Below are 11,160 nucleotides of genomic sequence, written 5' to 3' on the forward strand. Positions count from 1 at the left end.
CCACTTCCCGGTCTTTGTGGGTCACGGGGGAACTTGTGCAATCATTTCCCACTTCCCGGTCTTTGTGGGTCACGGGGGAACTTGTGCAAGCATTTCCCACTTCCCGGTCTTTGTGGGTCACGGGGGATATTGTGCAATCATTTCCCACTTCCCGGTCTTTGTGGGTCACGGGGGAACTTGTGCAATCATTTCCCACTTCCCGGTCTTGCACTGCAGCCAAATGTGCAACAGTTGTGCATCTTTTTAGTAATCCATGTTATTTTTTAATAATTTATTATGTTTTCCACTATTCACTGCATTATGTCATTGGGGATCTGATGAATGTTGGTATCTAACATGACGTCCAGAACCATGTGACGACCTTGGAACCAATCACATAACACCATCACCATCAATCACATAACACCATCAGCTCAGAACATTGGCCAAACTCTCTCTAAATACGGCTTTGCTTTATCCAATACATGACTCCACCTAGTGGCATGGATGAGTATCACAAATGTCACACAATTACAATGTAATACTGATTTTAAAGTAAATGTAATAGTTTAAAAAAAAAAACAATATGAAATATAAGGCTTTAATATAAGGGTGGGGGGGGGGGGGTAGGATCGCCACTGGTGTGAGTGATAAGACATAGATAGATAGATAGATAGATAGATAGATAGATACTTTATTGATCCCCAAGGGGAAATTCAAGGTATCAGTAGCATACAGACATCACACACGTATTCACTAACAGCAGAAAAAGTAATAAAAGTATATAATATAAAAAACACAACTAAGCAATAAGGACAGTAGAAGATAAAGAATATGCTAAAATACAAATTAAATACAAATTATACTAAATAACACTAAATCTAAATCAAGTCTAAAACAGTATCCACATAGTGTGCTTAGGGGTGATTAAGCATGAGGCGCTTGCAATGACTGAGGCAGGGACTGAGCCTGTGATTCTCTGTGCAAGTGTGCATAGTAAAGTGCTCTGTGAGAGTGAGTGTCATGGTGATGGTGCAAATGAGTAAGTCCAACAGTGCAACATTGACAATATTCAATATTATTGGTGGCGCTAAGGTGGTGGGGGGCCCTATAAGGGCTTGGGCTGACTCTGCCTGCATGCTGCATCCTCCTCATCCTCTTCTCTCTGTTTCTCTCTCAGAGTTCTGTTTTGTAAAACGTTCGCAAGCGTATGCCAGTGACGTTTATTCCATGCTTCTTTAGGAGGTCTCCAAACTAAAGCAACACAACACACCAAGGTAAAGTTAGTATGTGTTTCTGACCAGGAACAAACAGATTGAATAGTTATTGAGCGTCATTGAGTGTTATTGTGTGCAGTGTCCAGCATGGCCTCTAGAGGGCAGTACTATGCTGATTTACTCACTGGCTTCAGTATCTGCTCCTCAATGTCAGCCTCACTTAGACTTTTAGTTGTAGAAACTTCCAGGCGCATACCAATGACATTATCTATGATTAAAAATATGTTTTACAATGTAGAAACAAACTATATACCCATTTATGGTGAAAAAATATGTATCCACCTAACTATCTGATTAATAAGTATGTATAGTATAGTATATATACTCTTTTGGTCCCGTGAGGGAAATTTGGTCTCTGTATTTATCCCAATCTGTGAATTAGTGAAACACACACAGTGAACACACAGTGAACACACAGTCAGGTGAAGCACACACTAATACCGGCGCAGTGAGCTGCCTGCTTCAACAGCGGCACTCGGGGAGCAGTGAGGGGTTAGGTGCCTTGCTCAAGGGCACTTCAGCCGTGGCCCACTGGTCGGGGCTGGAACCGGCAACCCTCCGGTTACAAGTCCAGAGTCCCAGGAATCCCAGGAATGTTCTTATTTCATTAACAATAATCACCTGAAGAAGTTTCCCTAGAGCTATAGATGGCCATTAATTCTTAGATAGAATAAATACAATGACACAAGGCCACTATGAAGACGTATATTTTTGGGGTTGTTCATGTCACCTTACAATGTTGTTTAGATAGAGAGATAGATAGATAGATAGATAGATACTTTATTGATCCCCAAGGGGAAATTCAGGGGGTCTCAGTTTAGGTCAGGTCAATAGAAACAAAAATTGTTACCTTAGTCACTTACCTGACTCTCCGTGCATCAATGAAATAGATCAGGTGGTTTCATAAAAAATGCTCATGCAGCACATGGTGTGTACCCGGATGTGTGTGTGTGTGTGTGTGCGTGTGTGTGTGTGTGTGTGTGTGTGTGTAGGAGGGGACTCTCTTACCTGCAGAATCATCATTCGCTGCATAAAACAAAACAGTACAAAACAAAAACACATGTATTTTCCTTTGGCAGAATAATTTATCCAAAGCAGCTATCAGAACAACAGACATGGCAAAAGCACACACTTTCCGCACTCAAGATTAGTAGATATATTTCTGTGGAAAAAAACTCTGGTAAAAGTATATCGATTCAACTTTACTCAAGTAAAAGTAACAAAATACAGGTTCTATAATGTACTCACAGTCTAAGAGTAAAAAGTATCCTAGCCTTTTGAAGGACCATATTACTACTGTAGCTGTTATAAGAAGTGGAGTTGCTGACAATGATATGAATTAAGCCGTAACTCCTTATCAACTATTTCCCTGTCCCTGATGCGTTTTATAAACATTTCAGGCATGCGTGTTGCCTTCTTCCAAGCCAAGGGTGAACTTGTAGAGAGATATAGATTATGTTTGAGGTAATGTCACTGGAAGAATAGGCCTGGTAGGAAAATGTCTAATTTTTTAATGAAGAAAAGCAAATGACAAAACAAAAAATAAGATGTTTTGTCGTCTGTATGGATACTGACAAACCACTGAATTTGATGGAGAAGTTTTGTTTGAGGCCTGTTGCCAAGGCTACCCACTTTCTGCTCCTCATCCTTATTGTCCCATCCATTTTGACTGATATCGGGAGGGAGCGCAATGATGTGGAATAAAATTATCATACAAATAATCAACAAAATAATTCCCCTCAAATGCATTAATACAAAGGTAAAAAATATACTCTGAAAATACAATAAGTAGAAAATACCGATATTTCTGTTCAAATATTGGGGAATACATTGAATATGTAAAGTACAGACACCTAAGAATGCTACTTATGTAATTAAATACTTGTAATGAAGTCACAAAATTCTAATGAAGTACTTATAATGTAGTAATAGTAATGTAATTGTAGGGGCAGCCGTGGCCCACTGGTTAGCACTCTGGACTTGTAACCGGAGGGTTGCCGGTTCGAGCCCCGACCAGTGGGCCGTGGCTGAAGTGCCCTTGAGCAAGGCACCTAACCCCTCACTGCTCCCCGAGCGCCGCCATTGTAGCAGGCAGCTCACTGCGCCGGGATTAGTGTGTGCTTCACCTCACTGTGTGCTCACTGTGTGCTGAGTGTGTTTCAATAATTCACCGATTGGGTTAAATGCAGAGACCAAATTTCCCTCACGGGATCAAAAAAGTACATATACTTATACTTACTTATAATGAAGTAAGAATACACTTGTGATGAAGTAAGAAAGTACTTGTGATGAATTAAGAAAGTACTTGTTTTTCGTTACCTCCCACATCAGCAGTGCAACATATACAAAGATGTGTGTTTCCTATCAAACGAATGGTCTTGTGCTACAGGCGCTCCACTTCACTACACTACTGTAAATACTCAGACCCAAGGGGCTCCACTTTCATGTTCATGCCCCCAGAGTGTAGCGCTGTAGCTGCCTGTCTGCTCTAGCTGTTGGCTGCATCAACTCGAATTAGGTAGAACTGATTTTTTTATGGGTTTTTTCGTACCTACATTACTCAATACTCGGTGTCCTCGAGAAACAGAGATCTACGTTAAAAAACGCCAGAATTCCCCTTTAAGAGTCTGCTGATTTCCATGATTTAATGAATTCAGCTGTCAACGTCTAGGCACAAGGAGCTGCTGACCAGGAAAGATACGGAGGCCTCATAGTCTACATTTCCTCTCAGCTGCAGATCACTATGGTATTAGGCCCATAAAGTGTCTGATGTAAATAAATGTGAAACTCAGCTCACGTGGCTGTGGAGATGACACACCTGGATTGATTGTACCTGAAAAGCACATCAGACCCCATAATGAGAACAGTTACATCATATGACATGTCCCTTATTGTTACTGCTCATGCAGCATGGAGAGAATGATGATGCATCAAGGCAGGAAATGACGTAATACTCACATCTGAAGCCCTCTGACCTGAGGAATGTAGCAAAGACCCAGCGGCCCTGAACATCGATGTTGCTGGAGTTGTGTAAGTTCACTATGTCTATGGTGTTGTTTGGATAGCAGGTGCGTAGAGATCCGTAGTGGGTTGAGCCGATGGTGTCGTATCCAATCTGGAGAGAGGCGTTAAAGTAAACTATATTGGCAGAACAATTGAAAAACAAACAAAAACAAATCTGTGGTGATCTTACCTGTACCTTCTTTTCAGTTTGGGCAATGACACCATAGTTCATGAAGACAAAGGACAGATTACTATCGGAAATCAAAACCACCTGGAAGGTCGTCTCCTGAAAATTCAGTCCAGTGATGCAGTAAGTTTGTGATGTATTCATGATAAAAATGCTATTTATCACATAAATGAAGTCACAATATGATAGGCCAATGGTCTGAGTGAACACATGAGCAATTACAGCCTTTCAACACTAGGTGTCATGTATGTGCTGGAGGGGGTTCGAGAACTGATGAAAAAGGCCACGTTTCTGGTTGGAACCACAAAGCTAGTGATATCAGGCATTCCGGGCACATTGGTGTCAATAGAGACGTCAGTCTGCCAACTACAAGTCTGTATGGTATCAAATGCATTATGGTAAACAAATGACAGTGTGTTGTTTCAATATAAAAATATTATGAGTCAGTGGAGCATCGGAATGAGCTTGAATGAGCTATTTTATTTTTTTAAGGTAACATTACTGCATTGTGTTGCTTTAAGGTGGAGAAGATAGAGCAGTTTTTTCCATGTCTGAGCCTATTGTAGTATAATTTCCCCATAAAATAACAAAGAGTACTCACTGTTCCTGTGTTTGGATAATAGGCCACCCTGTCCCATGTGGCCACAAACACCCAGGTAGCAGTGAAAGGCACATTGGGGAAGTAGGAGTTGATATCTTGAGTTGCGCTTTTAAGAACACCACCAGTAGTATACTGCTGATAGGAAATGTTCCCTTTTTCACTATTGTCTAAATCTGTCCAGAAGGGGGCGATAATGTCCCTGGTCGAGTTCTCAGGGAACTCTGTAGGTGTAAATGTAGAGAGTGACTGGTTGAAAGTGAGGTGTCCATTGTGATTCACCTGAAAAACACCATAAAGACAGTGGCATTTAATATATCCCAGAATTTCCTTTGATTTCATTGGAGGCCTATAGTGAAATCACCGTAGTTTTCACAGTAGTGATATGGTAATGTTATGATCTGGGTTAGTAAAGGGGTGTGTTAGTGTAAGGGATAATGTATAGAACGGCGGTCATTATTGGGAAAATAAGTCCCGACAGGGGGCGAACCGGACCCCGACGCGCCAGCGGAGGGGTCTTGTTTCGCCCTGAAGGGACTTATTTTCCCATAATGACCGGCGTTCTATACATTATCCCGCTTATTATACGGCTACTTGCCAAAACGAAAAAATAAACTCCAGAATATGTCTCTTTACACTTATTTGTTACCGTTTCGTCGTGGCTTTTGCTGAGAAACCAATAGTTCACAACACACGCTGAACTTGAATCAAACATTCTTTAGAACACAGCTGATCAACCGTCTCCTTTCACTTTTGAATAAAGTTCCAATGCAAGAAGTGACCGGAATAATTGCGGAGTGATATGATCAGCAGCACAAAACCCGTTGCCATTGACAGCAGTAATTATATGTTTGCAGCGATAATTACATGAATTTATTTTACCGTAGAACGTTGGGAAATCCCATTCAAGTCAATGGAGCGTTCTACTAGCATTGTGAAGAGCCGTATAATAAGGTAATGTTATGATCTGGGTTAGTGGAACACTGCGTACGTATATCTGCTGGTACGTGCGACCAAAGTAAGGGAAAGAGCGGCGCAGGGGAATGAGAGGGGAGCTGCCGTCATCTGAACGACCCGCATCTGTATCACCCGCAGCTGATCCAAACGGATAGAAAATGTCTGAGGGGATAACAAATAACAATCAGGGAAAATGTCAGAAAGTCCCTTTTTTATTTCTATTGTGATTTAAAATGTTTTTATAAGTCAGACAGTCCAGGGGAGGGGAAATGTGCTCACCCAGGGCACTGGTACTCCCACCTGAGATGAAGACACCAGAACGTCATGAGATACACATACCCTCATTCCACAATCCACATTGACTTACATTTTATTCTCAAGGATAAGTGTGACTATGAAAGCACAGGAGACATTATTCAAATGCATGCAGGTATGATAGATAATCCACCAATACCAGCCATACAGCCAGTAGCACTAACATGAAGTATTCTTTAATTTACTCAAGTCTTATTTAGCCTGTCAGCAGTCAGTGGGGACATAAACACTCAACACCCAGCTGATGAAAACACACACACATGCAGCGTTATCCAGCACAGCAACATGCTGGATAACATGCACTTCCACATCCAGAGAAAAAAGAGGGTAGAAAGTGACAAATTAATAACAAGAAATAACTTTGTGGAGCAAGATTATTGCTAGACACAGCTGATCAATATTGATAAACAGAGCTGATCAATCTTACTCATTGCCACCATGATGAGAGTCAATGACAGTGGAGTCATCATGATCATGTCACTTGCCACTTGCACCTGTTAACACACAGATATAGATGATTTTGATGTTTTACCTGATATATTTGTTTTGCTTGTTCTATTCAATCTGATTGTTCTGATTGATTGTTACTGATTATCATCTGGCATTTGGAAAAGGACTCTCAATAACAATGACTACTGCCCCAAAAAGTTTCAAGGAAGTCAGTCAAAAGTACTGTATCATGTAAAAGTAGTGTATCAGAGTCCATGAGTTTGAATATTCTTCAAGTCACTAAAGGAAAGATTAACTGGATACGAAAGGCAAACAAAAGAGAAGAATTTGAAAAGTAAGACATGAGCCCTTACCAAAGTCCCTTGTGAGCTGTTCTGTGGGGAATCTCCAGAGTCCCAATGCTTCACCTGGGCCCTCTATCAGCTGTAGCATGCATTTAAGTAGAAAACAAAAACCAGTAGAATAAATTATTGCTTTCTTTGGAAACCAGACGCCACCCAGGTAAAGTATGCTGTCACTCCACTTTGTGATGTACCTTTGTTGTCTGTGCACATGACCCAACTCTCACCTCTCTGTTACATCTATAGTATAACTTGCTATGGTTGGTATTTTGCAGATTTAAAGAATATGAACATTAAATATTAAATATTAAATAATACATTAATATTAAAATATACATTAATGTTTCACAAATTGAAACTGCTGACCAATGTCATGGTTCAAACATCATGCTTCATGATCCTGAGTCCCTAAACCCTCTCTCTATGCATCTCTGTATAGTATAGAGTAATGTGCAGACTGGCAGGGTCTAAGAATATGATTATTGTGTCCATAGCTGATGTCTCTAAGAGTGACACAAGGTATACATCTTGCTTTTGGAAACATTGGACCCGAAGCCTGTATATGTTTTATAAATTATGCCTCATCTGCATCATTCTTAAATGTTTTGTATTGTTTTATATTTATTTATATATATATATATATATATATATATATATATACTGAAAAAAATTTATTCTAACCAAGTGTTATTGATCTTATATTAAGATTAAAAAATGTATTTGGTATTGTTTTTAGTATGAAAAGACTTACTTAGCGCCCTCTCAAAAGATCATTTTGACATAATTTAAGAAGACTTTGACTTATTTTAAGGAGTCTTATCAAGACAAATTTATTCAACGCACTGGCAGACAAATTTGCTTGTTTTTAGGACAAATTTGCTTAACGCACTGGCAGACAAATTTGCTTGTTTTCAGGATGAGATGTCTTAAAATAAGTCAAACGATTTCACAAGAAAGTGCTAGGTCTCTTTATACTGAAAACAATACCAACTAGTTTTTTATCTTGATATAAGATTAATAACACTTGGTTAGATTTTGTTAGATAAGCAGTTTTTGCAGTGTATATTTGTACTGTGTTGTACTGTGCTCTATGGACCTTTGTGTCTTGAATAAGTTGATTGATTGAAACAAAATCAACCTAAGCGTGCTCAGATGATGTGATAGACGAGGCACTGTTGCTCACCTGTCCATCATCGTAAAGCCCAATTTGATTGGTCCAAACAGCTCTGGTTCGAGCATAGTTGCTCCACAATGGAGCAATGCCTGACCGAAGTTCCCGACCTCAAATGCTATGGGGGCGGGACTAAGTTTGGCTGGCACTATAGACACATGCTTAGGCCAAAGTACTTAAACTTGAAGCTTTCGTTACTACACCTTAAACACAGTGTATCCATACCTTAAACACAGTGTATCCATACCTTAAACACAGTGTAACCATTCCTTTAACCTTCTAACGTTAGCCTACTCAATCCAGACTACAGACAGCAGAGCATTGCAGCTCGCAGGTCAATCCAGTAGTCGCGGCAGCGGAGAAATCCCTTTCCGAAGCGCAGCGCCGTTCACGGATGGAGTACACCAGAGGCCCAGGACAAAAGCCAACGCCAACGTTAGCCATGGCTAGGTCCTCAGCCCTTAACGTCACAGCATCAACAGACTTGTCAGCAAATAAATGACTAAGAATAACACAAAAACTACCCAAAAATAACGCAAATAAAGAGAGAATACATTTAACTAGACAAAAAATACCAAAAAAATAGAATACCTTAAACACAGTGTATCCATACCTTAAACACAGTGTATCCATACCCTAAACACAGTGTCATACCTTAAACACAGTGTATCCATACCCTAAACACAGCTGCTTTGCACTTTAGTTGCAATTCTGCAACACACTTGCACCTTTCTGCAACACACTTGCTCCTGCACACTACACACTATTTCATACATAAGACACTTCATTCATAAATGAAATCTCATTGGTACCATTGGGACAACACATCTTCAAAATACTCAAAATTCAAAATACAAAACACATTGGGTGAGTGAAAACACTTAGACACACATCTGAAAATACTTACTTACAAAACTGAACACCAATCAGCCAGCCACAAATATGCCTCAGTTGAGCCATTTTGAGAACTTTGTAAGCATGGAAGCAGGGAGAGCAAGAGGTAGAGGAAGAGGAAGAGAGAGAGGAGTAGGAGGTGGTGGAAGAGGCTATGCACGGAACAATATTTCAGATGATATTAGAGAAACTTTGGTGGATCACGTGATAAATCATGGCCTGACAATACAGTATACACACACACACACACACACTCATACAGTATACACACACACACACACACACACACACACACACACACACACATACAGTATACACAAACACACACACACACACTCATACAGTATACACACACACACACACTCATACAGTATACAGTACACACACACACACACACACACACACACACACACACACACACTCATACAGTATACACACACACACACCCATACAGTATACACACACACACACACACACACACACACACACACACACACACACTCATACAGTATACACACACACACACACACACACTCATACAGTATACACACACACACACACACACACACACTCATACAGTATACACACACACACACACACACACACTCATACAGTATACACACACACACACACACACACACTCACACACACACACACACACACACACACACACACACACACACACACTCATACAGTATACACACACACACACACATACAGTATACACACACACACACACACACACACACACACACACACACACACACACACACACTCATACAGTATACACACACAAACTCATACAGTATACACACACACACACACACACTCATACAGTATATACACACACACACACACACACACACACTCATACAGTATACACACACACACACACACACACATACAGTATACACACACACACACTCATACAGTATACACACACACACACACACACACACACACACTCATACAGTATACACAAACACACACACACACACACACACTCATACATTACACACACACACACACACAGACACACACATACAGTATACACACACACACACACACACACACACACACACACTCATACAGTATACACACACACACACACACACACACACTCATACAGCATACACACACACACACACACACACACACACACACACACACACAAACACACACACACACACACAAACACACACACTCATACAGTATACACACACACACACACACACACACACTCATACAGTATACACACACACACACACACACACACACTCATACAGTATACACACACACACACACACACACACACACACACACACACACAGATCGGAACATTTCTGGGGAGATGGTGGGGAAAGGGAGAAAGGCCCAGCTATGAGCACCTCGTGTGAAGCACAGACTAACCCGGAGCAGTGAGCTGCCTGCTACAGCGGCGCTCGAGGAGCAGTGAGGGGTTAGGTGCCTTGCTCAAGGGCACCTCAGCCGTGGATGTGGGCATGGGAGAGCAGTGCTCAACCACTTCCCCCGCCCACATTTTTCCTACTGGTTGGGGATCGAATCTGCAACCCTTTGGTTCCAAGCCCGAACCCCTAACCAGTAGACCACGGCTGCCCCCAATGTGTGTGTGTCTGTGTGAGTGTGTGTGTGTGCGCATGTCAGGGGCGTCACTAGACCTTATTCACTTGGGCATGTGCCTTAGTAAAAGTCTCCAGTGCCCCAGTAAAACTCTAGCGCTGCTCTCGCTGGAAAAGGCATTCATGAGCGCATCTCCGTGCCTGCTTTATGACTCGAGCCTGTCACTTACCAACCAATAAAAAAGACAAGGAAAAAAAAAAAGGGGCCATAATAGCCAATCAGGAAATTGCACCTCTGTAGCTGGGTAAGATTAAACGCAACAACCAATGAAAATCGTCCATGATTCTTCCAAGTATTTTGTCCGCTGGAGCTCGTCATATCACTTTGAGCACAGAGTAAGTCGTCCC

General features: G+C 41.2%; 1 protein-coding gene across 6 annotated transcripts; it reads right to left on the minus strand.

The window, feature by feature from the left end:
- Positions 1 to 653: 653 nt before the first annotated feature.
- On the minus strand, positions 654 to 7,290 carry LOC143103188 (sushi, nidogen and EGF-like domain-containing protein 1). Of its 6 annotated transcripts, XM_076267003.1 has the most exons (11): positions 7,120 to 7,288; positions 6,744 to 6,810; positions 6,281 to 6,301; positions 6,036 to 6,163; positions 5,048 to 5,326; positions 4,450 to 4,545; positions 4,215 to 4,371; positions 4,075 to 4,089; positions 2,265 to 2,282; positions 1,382 to 1,464; positions 654 to 1,233 (listed from the first exon to the last, which is right to left on the minus strand). In XM_076267003.1, the coding sequence occupies exons 2-11, from the start codon at positions 6,790 to 6,792 to the stop codon at positions 1,156 to 1,158; spliced, it is 924 nt and encodes a 307-aa protein (XP_076123118.1). In that variant the 5' UTR covers positions 6,793 to 6,810; positions 7,120 to 7,288; the 3' UTR covers positions 654 to 1,155. The 6 variants fall into 6 exon arrangements, 5 of the variants coding, with proteins under 5 accessions (XP_076123118.1, XP_076123119.1, XP_076123115.1 ...); XM_076267004.1 differs by lacking the exon at positions 2,265 to 2,282 and having other exon boundaries at positions 4,054 to 4,089; positions 4,456 to 4,545; positions 7,120 to 7,290; XM_076267000.1 differs by lacking the exon at positions 2,265 to 2,282 and having other exon boundaries at positions 4,054 to 4,089.
- Positions 7,291 to 11,160: the final 3,870 nt, after the last annotated feature.

The sequence above is a fragment of the Alosa pseudoharengus genome, unplaced genomic scaffold, assembly GCF_046254945.1.
Source record: "Alosa pseudoharengus isolate Yale_2024_CS ecotype anadromous, Long Island Sound unplaced genomic scaffold, YU_APseudo_1.1 YU_APseudo_1.1_scf_4, whole genome shotgun sequence".
Classification (NCBI taxonomy): Eukaryota; Metazoa; Chordata; class Actinopteri; order Clupeiformes; family Clupeidae; genus Alosa; species Alosa pseudoharengus.

Excerpts from the sequence above, each read along its gene's own strand:
- LOC143103188 (XM_076267000.1), bottom strand. The coding sequence starts at position 6,792 with ATGATCATGATGACTCCACTGTCATTGACTCTCATCATGGTGGCAATG. Across the intron at positions 4,372-4,449 it reads AAACTGAAAAGAAGGTACAG|ATTGGATACGACACCATCGG; the intron begins GTAAGATCACCA and ends GCCTCTCTCCAG. Across the intron at positions 4,090-4,214 it reads CAGGTCAGAGGGCTTCAGAT|GTACAATCAATCCAGGTGTG; the intron begins GTGAGTATTACG and ends TGTGCTTTTCAG.